We start from the raw sequence: 21,313 nt of genomic DNA, 5'->3' as shown, positions 1-21,313 counted from the left end.
ATGGTTACAAGGAACTGTTAAAAGCATTGTCGTGTAGCAATAACACAACGTCAGAAGGTCGAGAATCGGGCCATTGACAACCACATGGGCACAAAGGAACTGTTACAAGCATTGTCGTGTAGCAATAACACACCGTGAGAAGGTCGAGAATGGGGCCAATGACAACCACATGGTTACAAGGGAACTGTTAAAAACAATGTCGTGTAGCATTAACACACCGTCAGAAGGTCGAGAATGGAGCCATTGACAACCACATGGTTACAAGGGAACTGTTAGAAGCATTGTCGTGTAGTAATAACACACCGTCAGAAGGTCGAGAATGAGGCCATTGACAACCACATGGGTACAAGGGAACTGTTACAAGCATTGTCGTGTAGCAATAACACACCGTCAGAAGGTCGAGAATGGGGCCATTGACAACCACATGGGTACAAGGGAACTGTTAAAAGCAATGTCGTGTAGCATTAACACACCGTCAGAAGGTCGAGAATGAGGCCATTGACAACCACATGGGCACAAGGGAAGTGTTACAAGCATTGTTGTGTAGCAATAACACACCGTCAGAAGGTCGAGACTGGAACCATTGACAACCGCATGGGCACAAAGGAATTGTTACAAGCATTGCCGTGTAGCAATAACACACCGTCAGAAGGTCGAGACTGGAGCCATTGATTAGCAGATGGGCACAAGGGAACTGTTACAAGCTTTGTCGTGTAGCAAAAACACACCGTCAGAAGGTCGAGACTGGAGCCATTCATTAGCAGATTGGCACAAGGGAACAGTTACAAGCTTTGTCGTGTAGCAATAAGACACCCACAGAAGGTCGAGAATGGGGCCATTGTCAACCACATGGGCACAAAGGAGCTGTTACAAGCATTGTCGTGTAGCAATAACACACCGTCAGGAGGTCGAGAATGGAGCCATGGATTAGCAGATGGGCACAAGGGAACTGTTACAAGCTTTGTCGTGTAGCAATAACACACCGTCAGAAGGTCGAGACTCGAGCCATTCATTAGCAGATTGGCACAAGGGAGCAGTTACAAGCTTTGTCGTGTAGCAATAAGACACCGTCAGAAGGTCGAGAATGGAGCCATTGATTAGCAGATGGGCACAAGGGAACTGTTACAAGCTTTGTCGTGTAGCAAAAACACACCGTCAGAAGGTCGAGACTGGAGCCATTCATTAGCAGATTGGCACAAGGGAACAGTTACAAGCTTTGTCGTGTAGCAATAAGACACCCACAGAAGGTCGAGAATGGGGCCATTGTCAACCACATGGGCACAAAGGAGCTGTTACAAGCATTGTCGTGTAGCAATAACACACCGTCAGAAGGTCGAGAATGGGGAAACTGACAACCACATGGGCACAAGGGAACTGTTAAAAGCATTGTCGTGTAGCAATAACACACCGTCAGAAGGTCGAGAATGGGGCCATTGTCAACCACACGGGCACAAAGGAGCTGTTACAAGCATTGTCGTGTAGCAATAACACACCGTCAGGAGGTCGAGACTGGAGCCGTTGATTAGTACAAGGGCAGAAAGGAACTGTTACAAGCATAGTCGTGTAGCAATAACACACCGTCAGAAGGTCGAGAATGGAGCCATTGACAACCACATGGTTACAAGGAACTGTTAAAAGCATTGTCGTGTAGCAATAACACACCGTCAGAAGGTCGAGAATCGGGCCATTGACAACCACATGGGCACAAAGAAACTGTTACAAGCATTGTCGTGTATTAATAACACACCGTCAGGAGGTCGAGACTGGAGCCATTGACAACCACATGGGCACAAGGGAACTGTTACACGCATTGTCTTGTAGCAATAACACACCGTCAGAAGGTCGAGGAGGGGGCCCTTGACAACCACATGGGCATAAGGATACTGTTACAAGCATTGTCGTGTAGCAATAACACACCGTCAGAAGGTCGAGAATGGGGCCATTGACAACCACATGGTTACAAGGAACTCTTAAAAGCATTGTCGTGTAGCAAAAACACACCGTTAGAAGGTCGAGAATGGGGCCATTGACAACCACATGGGCACAAAGAAACTGTTACAAGCATTGTCGTGTAGTAATAACACACCGTCAGGAGGTCGAGACTGGAGCCATTGACAACCACATGGTTACAAGGAACTCTTAAAAGCATTGTCGTGTAGCAAAAACACACCGTTAGAAGGTCGAGAATGGGGCCATTGACAACCACATGGGCACAAGGGAACTGTTACAAGCATTGTCTTGTAGCAATAACACACCGTCAGAAGGTCGAGGAAGGGGCCCTTGACAACCACATGGGCATAAGGATACTGTTACAAGCATTGTCGTGTAGCAATAACACACCGTCAGAAGGTCGAGAATGGGGCCATTGACAACCACATGGTTACAAGGGAACTGTTACAAACATTGTCGCTTAGCAATAACACACCGTCAGAAGGTCGAGACTGGAGCCATTGATTAGCACATGGGCACAAGGGAACTGTTACACGCATTGTCGTGTAGCAATAACACACCGTCGGAAGGTCGAGACTGGAGCCATTGATTAGCACATGGGCACAAGGGAACTGTTACACGCATTGTCGTGTAGCAATAACACACTTTCAGGAGGTCGAGACTGGAGCCATTGATTAGCACATGGGCACAAGGGAACTGTTACAAGCATTCTCTTGTAGCAATAACACACCGCCAGAAGGTCGAGGAGGGAGCCCTTGACAACCACATGGGCATAAGGATACTGTTACAAGCATTGTCGTGTAGCAATAACACACCGTCAGAAGGTCGAGAATGGGGCCATTGACAACCACATGGGCACAAGGGAACGGTTACAAGTAATGTCGTGTAGAAATAACGCACCGTCAGAAGGTCGAGAATGGGGCCATTGACAACCACATGGGCACAAGGGAACTGTTAAAAGCAATGTCGTGTAGCAATAACACACCGTCAGAAGGTCGAGAATGGGGCCATTGACAACCACATGGGCATAAGGATACTGTTACAAGCATTGTCGTGTAGCAATAACACACCGTCAGAAGGTCGAGAATGGGGCCATTGACAACCACATGGGCACAAGGGAACGGTTACAAGTAATGTCGTGTAGAAATAACGCACCGTCAGAAGGTCGAGAATGGGGCCATTGACAACCACATGGGCACAAGGGAACTGTTAAAAGCAATGTCGTGTAGCAATAACACACCGTCAGAAGGTCGAGAATGGGGCCATTGACAACCACATGGGCACAAGGGAACTGTTAAAAGCAATGTCGTGTAGCAATAACACACCGTCATGAGGTCGAGAATGGAGTCATTGATTAGCACATGGGTACAAGGGAACCGTTAAAAGCATTGTCGTGTAGTAATAACACACCGTCAGAAGGTCTAGAATGGGGCCATTGACAACCACATGTGCACAAGGGTAATGTTACAAGCATTGTCGTGTAGCAATAACACACCGTCAGAAGGTCGAGAATGGGGCCATTGATTCCACATGGGCACAAGGTAACTGTTAAAAGCATTGTCGTGTGGCAATAACACACCGTCAGAAGGTCGAGAATGGAGCCATTGACAACCACATGGGCACAAGGGTAATGTTACAAGCATTGTCGTGTGGCAATAACACACCCTCAGAAGGTCGAGAATGGGGCCAATGACAACCACATGGGCACAAGGGAACTCTTACAAGCATTGTCGTGTAGCAATAACACATCGTCAGAAGGTCGAGACTGGAGCCATTGAATAGCACATGGGTACAAGGGTACAGTTACAAGCATTGTCGTGTAGCAATAACGCACCGTCAGAAGGTCGAGAATGGGGCCATTGAATAGCACATGGGTACAGGGGTACAGTTACAAGCATTGTCGTGTAGCAATAACACACCGTCAGAAGGTCCTGACTGGAGCCATTGAATAGCACATGGGCACAAGGGAACTGTTACACGCATTGTCGTGTAGCAATAACACACCGTCAGAAGGTCGAGAATGGGGCCATTGAATAGCACATGGGCACAAGGGAACGGTTACAAGTATTGTCGTGTAGCAATAACACACCGTCAGAAGGTCGAGAGTGGGGCCATTGATTAGCACATGGTTACAAGGGTACAGTTACAAGCATTGTCGTGTAGCAATAACACACCGTCAGAAGGTCGAGACTGGAGCCATTGAATAGCACATGGGCACAAGGGTACAGTTACAAGCATTGTCGTGTAGCAATAACACACCGTCAGAAGGTCGAGACTGGAGCCATTGAATAGCACATGGGCACAAGGGTACAGTTACAAGCATTGTCGTGTAGCAATAACACACCGTCAGAAGGTCGAGAATGGGGCCATTGAATAGCACATGGGCACAAGGGAACTGTTACACGCATTGTCGTGTAGCAATAACACACCGTCAGAAGGTCGAGAATGGGGCCATTGAATAGCACATGGGCACAAGGGAACTGTTACACGCATTGTCGTGTAGCAATAACACACCGTCGGAAGGTCGAGACTGGAGCCATTGAATAGCACATGGGCACAAAGGAACTGTTACAAGCATTGTCGTGTAGCAATAACACACCGTCAGAAGGTCGAGAGTGGGGCCATTGATTAGCACATGGTTACAAGGGACTGTTAAAAGCATTGTCGTGTAGCAATAACACACCGTCAGAAGGTCGAGACTGGAGCCATTGACAACCACATGGGTACAAGGGAACTGTTACACGCATTGTCGTGTAGCATTAACACACCGTCAGAAGGTCGAGAATGAGGCCATTGACAACCACATGGGTACAAGGGAACTGTTACAAGCATTGTCGTGTAGTAATAACACACCGTCAGAAGGTCGAGAATGAGGCCATTGACAACCACATAACGTGGACAACGCCTGAAACAAGCTCCACAAGTGGTAGATATGAGGATAAAGGGGATTGCGGTGAGTGAGGGACACTTCCATTTTCATGCTCTTCGCGGCCAATACCCTCGTTTTTCTCTCTGATTAGTGCTGTAGCTTAGTTATACTTCCTTTTAAAACAATAATCACCACCATCTAATGCAGTTAGTACAAGTCGCATCTTCAAGCCTGAAGGGGAGGTGCACTTTGCCTGAATACGTCAGACAGTTGCATTGATTAAAGCGACCTCGGCACGAGACGAGTTAGCACAGCTACTGTCTACTGATACTATTTGCACTTACATGGCCGATATGTCGCTTGAGTTCTTCCGTTTTAGGATCTCTCATCGGATTATCAAAGCCGCATAGACCAATCCTGGAAAATAGAGAACACTATTATAGACATGGCACCGTCATTTCATACTAGAGAATCGATCTGAACTGGTTAGTGATACATGAATTTGATTTTTTGTTAACAGTAGAAAAACCTATGCATGTTTGTAACTGGGTATGTATAGTAGAATTGAGGGTTATTCAAAACAACTGTTAGAGCAAAACGTTATTGAAACAATATTATTAGCGAAAGATTTATATCAATTCTAGTACATTCTTAAAGTTGCGTTGGAAATGGACATTTGGAATGAGTAAATTCAGGATGAGTTTAAAGAGTATGAAGGCTAAACATAATTCTGCACATATACAGTGTAATTTAGCAGCCCCTTCCAGTATCGTTTCCTGCAGCCCAACTAACGTGCACATGGTTATTCCCCTGTATGGTACTAATGTTCGGTGATCACATTCTGAACCCTAGCGAAATGTTATATCACCCGATTTATCTTATTTTAGAGGAATGAAGGAGTATGTTACATCAACTAATACTTATAAAATGTGAAAGGTTCCACCTATTCAATACAAAAACAATATTGTCTCATTGTATTACACCATAATCACTTTATTAGCAGTACTAGTTTCGACGTGTTTACAACACCATCATCAGCTGCGTTAAAGTAAAGAGAAACTGGCAATTAATATGAAATACATCTCAACATTATTTACACAGCTTGCTCCTTTATACATTACATTAAATTATAAATGGATGAAATTGACTTGTATTTCTACCAGTTAACAAATTTATAGGTAAAAAAAACCAGTTTAAAATAAATAACATTAAAAAGATTTTCCATTTTAGGGTACTGAGTTCGATCACTTTTCAACCGCTGTTGCTAAATTACTATTTTTACACCTTTTGTGTCATCTAAATGTATCCGATATTCAAGATCAGAAATAATCACTAAGTTGAAAGGTATAGGTCTATATTCAATTTTGTTGCTATTGAAATTAATGTTAAACTGTTTTTACATTAAAAACATACACTGACTGAGCAAATGTCATGGGATAGCAGAGCACTGATGCGCAGGTGTGTTGTCTGCGCAACATACGCCCCCTGTGCCAGCGGCAGTTGTATGGGCAGTGGCTGTGCATGTAACAGGTGTAACATGGAACGTCGTCGTGAGCTGACACCGTTCGAACGGGGTATGGTGGTCGGTGCCCGACGGATGGGAAGTGCGATTTCGGACGTGGTGCGGAAAGTCGGTTTCACACGATCAACCGTGTCCAGAGTGTATCTTGAATGGTTGAATGCGGGTGTCACCGTCCACAACAGACGAACGACCGGCCGTCCAGCCACCCTCGATGACCGTGACCGGTGACATCTGAGACGGATTATCAATAGTGACAGACGGGCAACCGTGCCATGCTAGACACGTCTCCCAGTGGACAATCCGTACACACATGGGTTCTATGGGGTATGGGAGTCGGCGCCGCACACGGGTGCCACTGTTAACCCAATGTCATCGGGTACAACGACGCGCATTTGTCGCCAGTCACCAGGGATGGACAGTGGAACAATGGCGTAACGTGATATGGTCGGACGAATCACGATTTCAACTGCACCATGCCAATGGGGGGCACCGTGTATGGCGCAAACCACATGAAGCGATGGATCCCGCCTGCGTCGAAGGTGTGGTCCAAGGCGCTGGTGTCTCTGTTATGGTCTGGGGTGCATTTTCCTGGTACGGAATGGGCCTCCTATTCGTAGTTGTTCTGGAAGAGACTTTGAATGGTACGCGGTATGTTGAGCTGCTCGGAGACCATCTCCACCCATTTCTGGCCTTCCAGTACCCAGACGGATCTGCGCTGTTTCAGGATGATAACGCGCCGCCACATCGCTCTCACGTCGCCCGAGAATGGTTCCAGGAACATGCAGCAGAGGTCCAACGACTGTCATGGCCACCCAGGAGCCCCGACATGAACCCTACCAAGCATATCTGGGATGTCCAGGAACGCAGGCTCCGTGGCATGGATCCTGCACCCACGAACAGACCAGCATTAGCGACCGCTCTGCAAACGATTTAGTGTCAGCTGCGTCCAGAGGACTACCAGCGACTTGACGACTCACTTCCACGGCGTCTCACTGCAGTTCGCAGGGCCACGCTGTTAGGTGACTACCCCATGACATTTGCTAAGTCAGTGTAGTGCTGCTAGGGGCTTTACGTCGCACCGACACAGATAGGTCTTATGGCGACGATGGGATAGGAAAGGTCTAGGAGTTGGAAGGAAGCGGCCGTGGCCTTAATTAAGGTACAGCCCCAGCATTTGCCTGGTGTGAAAATGGGAAACCACGGAAAACCATCTTCAGGGCTGCCGATAGTGGGATTCGAACCTACTACCTCCCGGATGCAAGCTCACAGCCGCGTGCCTCTACGCGCACGGCCAACTCGCCCGGTGTAATACAATCAGACAACACTGTTTTTGTATTGAACGGGTGAAACCTTTCATATTTTATAAGTATTTGTAAACGGATAAACTAAGATGAAATTTCTTAAGTTAAATTGACTAATACTGTTAAAATGATTAATCCTAAAGGCTACCTTCGTTGATATTTGTCAAAATAACGTCTTGAAATGAAACTGCGGAGAGGTGGAGTAGTCCAACTGATGTTCCATAATTGTGAGGAATAATAGTAATTACTGTTATTATCTACTGCATTTAGATACATAGCAGAACTTACCACAATTCTTTTGTCTTCTGATGTTAGTCTTGAGATTAAAAGTCATTGTTCAATTAGAGTCTTAACATTCTTCAAGTGCTGCTGTCAGGAAGGAGTTGTGGTCTTGTACTTAAATAATCGGTGTATGGATGACACATGTTTTACATTTTAATTTCAATATACATACTTTCAGATTACATTTCATTCATACCTTGCACTAGAATTTTCAATAAAAATTCAGTGAGAGAATGATAGTTCCTACTTGTCAGTGTTTAAATGTTTAAGTTCAGATTATCTTGAAAAAATATGTTGTGTTGCTGTCATGTGGCAAATATGACTCCACCAAAAGAGGATTATTCAATGAAATAAAATTAAGGGTTAGTAAATACCCGAAAATGGAAACGAAAAACTAAGATGAAAGTGCTAATTCAAGGATGGTTGTAGGTAGCTATAATTTGTACAAACATAGGTGTTTCAGTCGTCCTTGTGCTTGTAATGTAATTTGTCCTTCAGGCATATCTCCACTTTATGCTGATTGTTCTACAGTGAAATTGACATTTGAAAATGAATTTGTAAGTAAATCTCAACAATATCAGAATTCATCAGATTATTTTTTCATAGATTACAACGTATTCTCAGCTTTGTGTCAGCTTGTTAGTTGTAGTTGGAGGCAATAAATGATTTCTGTAAAATGCAGAAACTTTGAAGTGATTTCCTGAAATGACGGTTACAGACAACAGAAGAAGCAGAATTAATGTTAGGGACAAAGTTATCGCGAGAAATTGCTTTGAGCCACTCCTCCTGGTCTACAGGGAATTCATGAAATGATAAGTGTGCCTTTGCTCTTGTTCCTGTTCGAAGTACAAAAAGGCACACAGCAATACATGTTAAATATTTTCAAACACAGTTAAAGAAAAACAAATCACTGACTGGGGTGATTTCCGACAAAAGAGTAGCGTTACAAAAATGTTGCAAAGTTTGGGCTGGGAAGAAATGAGAGAAAGAAGACGAGCTGCTCGACTAAGTGGTATGTTCCGAGCTGTCAGCGGAGAGATGGCGTGGAATGACATTAGTAGACGAATAAGTTTGAGTGGCGTCTTTAAAAGTAGGAAAGATCACAATATGAAGATAAATTCTGAATTCAATAGGAGAAATTGGGGCAAATATTCATTTATAGGAAGGGGAGTTAGGGATTGGAATAACTTACCAAGGGGGACGTTCAATAAATTTCCAGTTTCTTTGAAACCATTTAAGAAAAGGTTAGGAAAACAACAGATAGGGAATCTGCCACCTGGGCGACTGCCCTATATGTGGATCAGGATTGATTGATTGATTGATTGATTGATTGATTGATTGATTGATTGATTGATTGATTGATTGATTGATTGATTGATTGATTGATTGATTGATTGATTGGTTGACTGATAGGTTTATACGAAGATAGTCGTGAATGACTTTAAAATTGTTGAAAATAGAGTTGACTCCAGTGCAGTACGTGAAAATAAACCACAGGGAGTTATGAATATGCCGATTTTGCTTTCGAAATGGAAAGCCCAATAGAAGAAATTCATGTATAGTTGTGAATATGTTTCACAATAATAAACCTCGGAGATTTTAAATACCTTGTTAGGAATTAAGTAGGGTCGTGCACGATTTTAGGAACAATGTGTTGCTTCTAACATAACAATGTGACCTATAAATTGGATCACAGAGGAAATTCCCAATAATGTTGTGTTTAATAGCGTAATACGTTTGCAAATTAGTAGTGGTAGTTGAGCAGGGGCGGTTTCTCCATAAGGTTGCAGGTTTGCGCTACCCCCATTAAATTTTTATGTATATTTTAGGTAAAGTTTCATCATTTGGATTACTCAACTACTGTATTTTCATTCAACAAGACAAACCTTTCAAGAGCTTGAAAGAGCAAATACTGGCTACAGGATTCTTTACAAGCCGGTACTCTTAGATGTTCGCTGCAGGAGCCGAAAAGTTTGCAGTGGAGAGTCAACCTGAGGTAGGATGAAACCTGGGCTGCTCGAGGGGTGCGCGGGGCTGCTAGAAGTGTGCTTTTGGGCTGCTACAGGGGTGCGCGGGGAGAGGAAAAGATAGGCGTGGCTTCTTATACATTGCTTAAATGGAGGTTTATCAACCTGGCTCCTCCTACCACGGCCGACTGGATCCCTTGCTGTGCTAAGGAGATAGCTAGAGCGAAGCATCAAATCAGCCGTGCCCCTACGTAACCAACTACTAGCAAAGTCGCTAGAGACCGCTGCTGCTCAATGTGAGATTCTGTTATAGAACAGGAGTGTCATCTAGCGACACCGGATGGAAGTTCATCTGTGGGATCACGGCAGGTTGGATCCCTCGCTGTGCTCAGTAAGGAGCTAGCTAGAGCTATTCGTCCTGGCTAGAGCGACGCATCAAGTCGGCCGTGGCTGGATATATAACTAATGTCTCTAAATTTGATAATAAACACCGCAATTTCTTTCAGTATAGTCGTGAGCTTTGTTATGTGCGTACAAGCTAAGTAGCTTATTGATTTCATTGTGTAAATATTCGTGTCAGCATGTGTGTTTTTATCGTTGTGCGTTTTTATCAGTTAGTGGTATTTTGCCAGATCATGAATTCGGTGCAGTCTTTACTGTCTAGGCCGTTTCCGCAACGAAATGCCAAGGAAAAATCCGAGGTGAAACGAATGGGTAGGCCAACGCGACGTTTAATTTCGAAACCAGATACATTACAAAAGGATATTTTTTCAATACCGGAATTAGGCTACCTCAGGGTGTTTCATTTCAATATGGTAAAAGAGTTTTTAAATGAAAAAATGTTGATGCGTTGTAGTAATATTCCTGAAAATAAAAATGTTTGTTTTATTTTTAATAATAAAAAGTATTGTTGAGGTATCTAGATTTGAAAATTAGCCTGTAAGCATATTATATCATTGGTAAAAATTGTGCACCACTGAACCTTTTAACCACCAGCCGCCACTGTAGTTGAGCTTTCTTCTTTAATTGATTTTTAACCATACGGTACTTTAATTTCATGTTATTTGGAAAGTTGTTCAAATGGACACATATCACATTAACATGTGAGAATCTTTATTTTTATTTTCATGTTTCCTTGTTGTTGTTGCTGGCAGTCGGCTGTTTACCTAATTTACTCATTTCTTCATTAATAAGTTCATCGATGATTGGATATAATATGCTGAATCTCCTTTTAAATTGTGATTGACCTTTTAATTTTGACTTAGTTCATTTAATTAAATAACTGATTATTATCATTTTCGCACAAAAGAATGAATACAAAACATTCAGTAAATGGACGAGAATTATTCCTTAATAATATGGATTCCTTTTATGATAAGAATAATAGTATAAATGAGTTAAGAATTCACAAGATATGTGGTTTGGTATACATCTCAAGAATAAAAATATAATTTCTCTGACGTGGTTTTAAAATATTTACTTTTTTCCAACTATATGAATTAATGTATTCATTTGTTTATTTTAATTTCTTTTTGGATGATTAATGTGAATTTAACTGGATATGGATTGATACTTGATTCATGATTCATTAATTTTTCTCCCTTAAGTCATTAGAAGTAGAAAAATCTGGCAAGTGTTATCATCTCAAAATTACCAAATGCTAACGTGAACTACAGTATGATGCGAGCTATTTGTAACCTCTCGAACTTGCGTGAGGTGGAGTTAATATGTTTCAAGAAACGGTCCTTGTGTTCAGAATAAACATTGACATAAATTACAAATGGTCAGATATAGAGGCTCTACCATCTCGTACTGTGCACGTCGCCGCATGTGTACAGGCAGACAATCAGATGATGATAATAATAACAACAGCCTCTGTGCATTCCGGCTTATTTAGTTCCATTCTCGGTCTCCCTTTACTTCATTTGCCTTCCAAGACGCAGGTAACCTATCGCTACCACCAAAGCTGGTTTATGCGTACAGCTTCGTGAATCGAGTTCATTCCTAACTTACCCTGTATTTGCTCATTCGGAGTACCCTCCTGCCATTGTTCTAATCTGTTTGTAGCACACCCAGCATTCACTCCCATACACCAAGTTGACCTGAAAACAAACCGATATAGTGTCGATTGCATCTGCCACTTAGTGTACTGAGGGAGGCATATCCTAAATGTGACATTCAGTTTTCTTAGGTTGCTTCCATAGTCTTGGAAACGCCAATTTTCATGCCATGGTCATTTCACCTTTTTTGAAGTTCCAGTATATGATTTTCCAGGCAGAGTCTGCCATTAAGACCAAGAAGTCGGTATAGGCTAAACTGCTTGTCTAACCCTTGTAACTATTTTGAACCAAGAACTCATTCTACTATCAATTCCCACTGCAGCCTAATTGTCTACATAAATGCCTTTGCTTGCTTTTAAGAATCTACCCTAAATCCCATAGTCCCTCAGTATGGCAAACATCTTTTCCCTCGGCACTATGGCATATGCCTTCTCTAGATCTACAAAACGTAAACATAACTGTCTATTCGTCTCGTAGCATTTTTCATTTACCTCGCGCATAATGAGAATCTGATCCTGACAGCCCCTCTGTGGTCTGAAACTTTACTCTCAACCATTGATTGCACCCTCCCTTTCAACAACCTTGCGTGGTATACTGATCAGCGAAATACCTTGATAGTTCTTGTTCTCTTACAATTACTGATGTTCCTTACTAACACTCCATGCTAATCTTATTACTCTACGAAGCCAAATTTTCCCTGCGTTTTCCATTTTTCTCCATTTCAAGTCGAATTTAATCTATTCCTGCTGCTTTACAAAAGTGGATTTTATTTACCATTCTTCCCATTTCCTCAAGCGTGATTTCACCGACATCCTTGCAACATCAACAACAAGATCACCTTTTACATTAGGAAGAATTTCAAAGTATTCCTTCCACCTGTCCAGTGATTCCTTGGGATCTTTAATGACTTCATCTGCTTTACCCAAGACACCATTCATTTCCTTTTTCCCTCCAATTCTAAAATTCTTTATTACTGTCCAGAAAGGTTTCTTGCCGGTTGAACTACCCTTTCCACGTTTTTACAAATATCTTCCAATAACTTCTTGGATTCAACAATTATTTATTTCCCTCTTTTACTTTCATCTACATATAATTTCCTGTGTGCATCAGTTTTTACTTTTACAAGCTGCCCTCACTTCATCATACCACCAAGATGTTCCGTTTTTCCCATCTTTACACAGATTTCCTAGGCATTACCTTGCAGCATCCCTGTATGACACCCTGAACCTGCTTACTGTTCACTAATCATATCCAGGTACTTGTGTCTAATTACCTCGTCCTCATGATTTTCTACACGTATTCGACAGCAGAGAGATTTCAATTTCTCTATCTCAGGTCTAGTTAATGTACTACAGATCAGATAATGGTCTGTATCATAGAAGAATTCTCGGAATAACAGAACATTTCTAAGAAATTTCCTGAATTCGAAGTCGGTTATGATATAATCTGCTTCCCATGTGTAGCCTTATGGCTGAAGAATGTATTCGTAATTGCTAATCCCATAATAGCAGAAAAGTCTAGTAAACGCTTTCCATTCCTTTTAGTCTCCATAATATTCCCCACATTTACCCCTCACCTTTCACTTCCTTTAGTTCTATTTCCATATCTCTCTATGAAATCGCTAATTTTACTAACCTATCATTTTTGCTGACCTTCACTAAAATATCACTAAGTGCTTCATAGAACTTGACAATTTCTTCCTCATCTGCGCCTTCACTGAGACAACCCTCATGCCACGCAACAGCTAAATCTGCCCACATCATTCGTTCATTTACGTGCCTAACAGAAGCAGAAACACATCGAGACGCTGACTCAACCTGTTCTACTTTCTTTTCGTCCCTAAACCCCATTGATATTGAATTGAAGTCCCTCACCTGTCATGTGTAAGGGGAACTCCGTTACTCCTATAGATCCACTGCTTACTTAAACTGTTCTGAGCGTGCTCAATAATAATAATAATAATAATAATAATAATAATAATAATAATAATAATAATAATAATAATAATAATAATAATAATAATAATAATCGCTCCCGCAGCGCTGGAGTCCTACCTAGCGGCCGCTGCTCTGCTTGAAAGCCTGGAGATGACAAGGTGTCCTATGGTCTCGGTCGAGACCGGGGCCGCTATCTCACCGTCAGATAGCTCCTTATTTGTATCATATAGGCTGAATGGACCAGCAGGTAAAAATACCAACCTTGAGGGGAATCGAACCCGTGGCCTCATCTGGCAGTAATAACCTCCATGTCTCGTAGGCACGTGAACTCGGCCGCTCTTAGTTGGTTGTGGTGTTAAAGGCTCGACAAAGGATGTTGACTAATGGTTCAAAGAATGTCCAACCGAGCCCGATAGCTGCAGTCGCGTAAGTGCGGCCGGTATCCAGTATTGCGGAGATAGTAGGTTCGAACCCCATTGTCGGCAGCCCTGAAGATGGTTTTCCGTGGTTTCCCATTTTCTCACAAGGCTGCACCTTCCCCTCCCACTCCTAGCCCTTCCCTGTCCCAGTGTCGCCGTAAGACCTATCTGTGTCGGGTGCCGTAAAGCAACTTGCAAAAAAAAGAAAGAATGTCCATTATTGTGTAAATAAAATGGCAGCCGTGACTGGTCCCGTAGCAACCAGACCGCCGCGCCGCCATGCTCCGTTAGTGAAGGTCGCCCAGTTACCACAACGTTTTATTGCAGAACTAGTCGAACATTGCGGCCGCGCCTCCTTCTGACTCGTCAGACAAGCAGAACCACATCCTGCTTGCAGAGAAGCAGCTCTTGCTTTGTCTCTCTAAGACCAAACCCATTAAAAACCCTGAGAAATAAATAAGCATGTCGAAGATTGCATGCGAAATGAATGGGGAAAGCACCGGATCACAGCGAACACCCTGATACCTCTGTCCGCGGTGTCTCAACAACGCAGTGGCGAAACAGATTTTTAAATAATTTGATAGACGAGCAATTTAACAACGAGCGAGTTCTTGGCTTCTGCGACTACTTGCTCCCTGGCCCTAGACATCCGTCACGGAAACACTACGAATAAAGAAACGACAGACAGACAATCAATCCTCAACGGGACCTAATATATTGCCGGAAAGTACCACTTTTACGACCAGGGCATCTTCGTCAGAGTTATCCCACCTTGCTACACGTATGTTGACTGTTATAGCATGTTACTGCTTATAACTCCTGGTCACTAATCAGTATTTAATACATTTATTTATGTAACAAAGTAACACTTTACAAGCTAAAACACATCTTAATGAATTCTCGATATCGGGTTCCTCCATTCTTTTTTATTTTATTTCTTTGTCTCTTGCTCTTTCACTGCTACATCACTCTCCTGCAGTAACTAGGTTACGTTAACAGACGATGAAAACTTGTATGAACTGTACATGACAAAGGCTAACCTAACCTAACCTAACCTAACCTAACCTAACCTAACCTAACCTAACCTAACCTAAGAAGTCATGCACTGAATTCTGTCCCGATATCTGGTAGGAAATCACTCTAGCACTACGTGTAGCCTTGGCTCGTTCACTGTTCTGGAAAGTATTTTCCTGGTTCTGGTTGGCATGGTATTTTTCAGAAACAGGGGGTGTTGTAGGAGGTAGGTTAGGATTCCTCACTGTATCTCGTTCTGTTTCTTCATCCGCTAGTATATAAGCAGGTATGAGACTATCAATGGAAACGTTAACATCTTTGCCCTTGATACTGATTGTGAAATATTTGTCCTGCCTCTTTACCACTCGGAACGGTCCTTCATAAGGTGGTTCGAGGGATTTTTTAACTTTGTCTGTCCTCAAAAACACATGTGAACTACAAGAGAGATCTTTATGAATAAATGTAGCTCTGGGTGTCACTGTTCTAGGTTTAGCGGGCTTAAGATGCTTAGTGTGATCCCAGGGTTGGGTCACAAAGGTATCTGGATTGCACTGTAACTGCACTGAGTGTTCGAAAAACACTCTAGGAAGTCTGATGGTGGTTCTATACATCATTTCTGCAAGTGAGTAGTTGGTGTCTTCCCGAATGGCTGCTCGTAAACCAAGTAGAAATGTCGGTAGACTCTGAGTACATCTGGGGTTCTTGTGCGCTCTGAGTGCTGCTTTAAGAGTACGATGTAGCCGTTCTATTTTTCCATTTGCCTGGGGATGGTAAGAAGTGGTATGTTGCACCTTCCCTCCGCAGAGCTTTGCTAAGTTTGTAAATAATTCCGATTCAAATTGCTTACCTTGGTCCGTAACAATTACTTCCGGAACTCCAAATCTGCTTATCCAATTGTTGTAGAAAGACTGGGCGTTGATATTGGCCATTGGAATGATTTCCATCCAACTGCTGAATCGATCAATACAAGTAAGGCAGTAAATGTCCTCTGATGGTGGCAAGGGTCCAATTATATCCACATGAACGACTTTGAATCTATCATGTGGTTGATCGAAATTTCCAAGCTGGAGACTTAGTGTGCCTTGTCACTTTGTTTTGTTGACAACTAATGCAAGATTGAGCCCACTTACGCACATAATTTCTTATTCCTGGCCATATAAACGTGGTAACAACGTATTTGACAGTTGTTTTCACGCCAGGATGTGCCATATCGTAAATCAGTTTGAAACGTTTTGTGCGAAATAACTTTGGGACAAAATGGAAATGTTATTAGTAGAGACATCACACCACAGTTGTACTGAGAACCTAACTGACACTGTTTGAATTTCAGTGATTTCTTGTCGTAAGTGCTTCAGCTCTTCATCATTTTCTTGATGCTTTGCTATGACTTCATAATCACTTACTGAAATTTCATCAAGTCTTGACAAAGTATCGGCTACCACATTATTTCTGCCACTGACATGACTTATGTCGGTCGTGAATTGCGAGGTGTACTGCAGGTGCCGTAGTTGCCGAGGGGATGCCTTTTAATTCTTTTGTCGGAATGCGTAGGTGATTGGTTTGCGGTCCGTAAAAATGGTAAATTATTTACCTTCAATGAGGTGCCTGAATTGTTTCACGGCCAGGTATATTGCAAGCAATTCTTTATCATATGTACTGAAATTCTTTTGCGCACTGCTAAGCTTTTTGGAGTAGAATGCTATGGGTTTCCAACCAGCGTCTTCATACTGCTGTAATGCTGCTCCAACACCCTGATCAGAAGCATCTGTGAAAAGGGCTATAGGCGGATCTGGAACTGGAAATGTTAGAAATGTAGCATTAATCAGGTCTTCTTTACATTTCTCAAACTGCTTCTTGGCTTCGTTGGTCCAGTCAATTTTTCTGCTCTTGTTTTTCTTAGCTCCTTTCAACTATTCGTATAGAATAGCTTGAGTTTCTGCTGCATTTGGCAGATAACGACGATAAAAATTGATCAAACCGAGGAATGTGCGTACGTCTCGCACGGTATCAGGTAACTTATAATCCTTGATTGCTTGTACCTTCTCACGTTCTCAGGAAGTGATCTCGAACCATTTGGTGTAATCAGGTACCCTAGAAATTCAAGTTCTTTTGCAGCTATTACAGATTGTCATGTTGACACGGAGGCCCTACTTCGACAACCGTTCTAAAATTAGCTGTAGGTGATGCTTGTGTTCTGCAACTGATTTGGAGGCAATCAATATATCATCCTGGTAAGGGAATACAAAATTTAACCCATTCAACACACCATGGATGAACCGCATGTATGTCAATGGGGCATTCCTAAGTCCAATACTCATGACATTAAATTCAAAACGTCCGAATGGTGTGATAATGGCAGTTTTGCGCTTGTCTTCTTCTGCTATTGCGACCTGAAAATACGCCCTGAATAAATCGATTTTGAAAAAATCGTTGTGCCATCCAAGATGTGATGAAAGTCTTCAAGTCTTGGAATAGGATACCTGTCTGGAACTGTTCATTCATTCAGTCTCCTATAGTCTCCACATGCACGAAGAGATCCATCCTTCTTGTTTACCAAGTGACGAGGACTAGCCCATTCTGACTGTGATGGCCTGATGATTTCATGATCCAGCATAAATTGGAATTCTTGTTTCGCTTGCTGTAACCGATGAGGTGCTAATAGTCTTGCTCTAGAATAAACTGGAGGTCCTTGGGTGTTGATATAATGTTTATTATTATGTGGAATCTTTTCTGGTACCAAATTGGGCGATGTTATTTCAGGATAGGACCTGAACAAGTCGGCAAATTGTATACTTTTGTTCACTGTACTTATAGCTTCCTTTTCCGAAATGGGCATAATCTCACCCTTGCTTTTAAGTTTGGTTACGCCATCTGTTAATTGTTTGTTACGAATATCGACACATAAATTAAATTATTTTAAAAAATCCGCTCCTAATGAACCCTTGTTGATCTTAGCTATTACAAATGGCCACTGAAATTGTCTGCATAAACCTAAATCCAAAGTTAGGGTTTTGATACCATACGTTGGAGATACAGTCCCATTGGCAGCATAAAGTTTAAACGAATCATCAATTTGATCACAGTTCCTTGGTGGAATTATTGACACATCTGCCCCACTGTCAACAAGAAACTGCAAGCCTGTTTTATTATCTGTCACGAATAACCGGTGTTTGCGGCTTCTATCATGGTTCTCGGCAGGTGAACTAGCCGCTAATTCTACTGCCCGTTGGAGTTTTCCGACGACTTTCATGAGCAAGGCTGTTTGCATTTCTCTGGAATGCACTGTTGACCAAATTTGAAGTGGCAATAGCAGTACTTGTCTTTTGGGTCGTATTTTCTACTTCGGCTGCGGTTACGACTAGAGCTTCGCCGGCGAGGACTACGATTTCGACTGCTGTGTTGTCCTATGGACATCGTAGCGATTTGTTGTTTCAAATGAGCAATCTTAGTAACTAGCTCATTAATAATAGTACCTTTTGGGTCTTGGGTGTATGTTTGAGTCATCAGTCCATAGACTGGTTTGATGCAGCTCTTCATGTCACCCTATCCTGTGCTAACCATTTCATTTCTACGTAACTATTGCATCCTCCATCTGCTCTAATCTGTTTGTCATATTCATACCTTGGTCTACCCCTACCGATCTTACCACCTACACTTCCTTCAAAAACCAACTGAACAAGTCCTGGGTGTCTTAAGATGTGTCCTATCATTCTATCTCTTCTTCTCTTCAAATTTAGCCAAATCGATCTCCTCTCACCAATTCGATTCAGTATCTCTTCATTCGTGATTCGATCTATCCATCTCACCTTCAGCATTCTTCTGTAACAGCACATTTCAAAAGCTTCTATTCTCTTTCTTTCTGAGCTAGTTATCGTCCATGTTTCACTTCCATACAATGCCACGCTCCACACGAAAGTCTTCAAAAACACCTTTCTAATTCCTATATCAATGTTTGAAGTAAGCAAATTTCTTTTCTTAAGAAAGCTCTTCCTTGCTTATGCTAGTCTGCATTTTATGTCCTCCTTACTTCTGCCATCGTTAGTTACTTTACTACCCAAGGAACAATATCCATCTACTTCCTTTAAGACTTCGTTTCCTAATCTAATATTTCCTACATCACCTGCCTTCGTTCGACTGCACTCCATTACTTTCGTTTTGGACTTATTTATTTTCATCTTGTACTCCTTACCCAAGACTTCATCCATACCATTCAGCAACTTCTCGAGATCTTCTGCAGTCTCAGATAAAATAACAATATCATCGGCAAATCTCAAGGTTTTCATTTCCTCTCCTTGGACTGTGATTCCCTTTCCAAATTTCTCTTTGATTTCCTTTACTGCCTGTTCTATGTAAACATTGAAAAGGAGAGGGGACAAACTGCAGCCTCGCCTCACCCCTTTCTGGATTGCTGCTTCTTTTTTCAAAGCCCTAGATTCTTATCACCGCAGACTGATTTTTATACAGATTATGAATAATTCTTCGTTCTCGGTATCTGATCCCTATCATCTTCAGAATCATAAATAGCTTGGTCCAATCAACATTATCGAATGCCTTTTCTAGATCTACGAATGCCATGTACGTGGGCTTGTCCTACTTGATTCGATCCTCTAAGATCAGACGTAAAGTCAGTATTGCTTCACGTGTGCCTACATTTCTTCTGAAGCCAAACTGATCTTCTCTCAACTCAGCTTCAACTTGTTTTTCAATTCTTCTGTAAATAATACGTGTTAAAATTTTTCAGGCATGAGATACTAAACTAATGGTGCGGTAGTTTTCACACCTGTTAGCACCGGCTTTCTTGGGAATAGGTATAACAACATTCTGCCGAAAATCGGATGGGACTTCTCCTGTCTCATACATCCTGCACACTAAATGAAATAACCTTACCATGCTGGTTTCTCCTAAGGCAGTCAGTAGTTCAGAGGGAATATCATCAATTCCAGGTGCCTTGTTCCTATTTAGGTCGCTCACAGCTCTGTCAAACTCTGGCCTCAAAATTGGGTCTCCCATTTCATCAGAATCCACAGCCTCTTCATGTTCCAGAACCAAATTATGTACATCGTTACCTTGATACAACTGTTGGATATGCTCCTGCCATCTTTCTGCTTTGTATTCTTTCCCTAGAAGTGGCTTTCCATCTGAGCTCTTAATATTCATGCACCTAGATTTCCTTTCTCCAAAGGTTTCCTTGATTTTCCTGTATGCAGCATCTACCTTTCCCAGGACCATACAGCCTTCGACATCCTTGCACTTCTCCTTCAGCCATTCTTCCTTAGCTACGTTGCACTTTCTATCCACTTGATTCTTTAATCGCCTGTATTCTTTTCTGCCCTCTTCATTTCTAGCATTCTTATATTTTCGTCGTTCATCAATCAGGTCTAGTATCTCCTGAGTTATCCACTGATACTTAGTTGATCTTTTCTTCCCTCCTAACATTTCTTCAGCAGCCCTACTGACTTCATTTTTCATGACTCTCCACCCTTCCTCTATTGTGTTTCCTCGAGCCTTTTCATTTAGTCCTTGTGCAACATGTTCCTTGAAACAATCTCTCACACTCTTTTCTTTCAACATGTCTAGATCCCATCTTTTTGCATTCTTTCCTTTCTTCAATTTCTTCAACTTCAGATGGCATTTCATGACCAACAAGTTGTGGTCAGAGTCCACGTCTGCTCCTGGGAAAGTTTTGCAATCCAACACCTCGTTTCTGAATCTCTGCCTAATCATAATGAAGTCTATTTTATACCTTCCAGTGTCTCCAGGTCTCGTCCACGTATACAGCCGTCCTTTGTGGTGTTTGAACCAAGTATTGGCAAGGACTAGATTATGATCAGTGCAGAATTCAACCAACCGACTTCCTCTTTCGTTCCTTTGTCCCAATCCAAATTCTCCTACTGTACTACCTTCTCTTTCTTGGCCTACCACTGTATTCCAGTCTCCCATCACAATTAGATTCTCGTCACCTTTTACATATTGAATTAAATCTTCTATCTCC

At 42.2% G+C, this 21,313-nt stretch overlaps 1 protein-coding gene across 2 annotated transcripts in view; it reads right to left on the bottom strand.

Annotated features, from left to right (window-relative positions):
- The window catches only part of exp (expansion), a 374,884-nt gene that overhangs the window by 140,836 nt on the left and 212,735 nt on the right, over window positions 1-21,313 (bottom strand). For both annotated transcript variants that reach the window (XM_067152795.2, XM_067152794.2), the window contains exon 4: window positions 5,164-5,236. In XM_067152795.2, the coding sequence (XP_067008896.2) occupies window positions 5,164-5,236 (73 nt within the window). The remainder of the gene's footprint in view (window positions 1-5,163; window positions 5,237-21,313) is intronic.

Source organism: Anabrus simplex, chromosome 8, assembly GCF_040414725.1.
Source record: "Anabrus simplex isolate iqAnaSimp1 chromosome 8, ASM4041472v1, whole genome shotgun sequence".
Taxonomy (NCBI): domain Eukaryota; kingdom Metazoa; phylum Arthropoda; class Insecta; order Orthoptera; family Tettigoniidae; genus Anabrus; species Anabrus simplex.
This window is presented reverse-complemented; position numbering and strand designations above follow the sequence as displayed.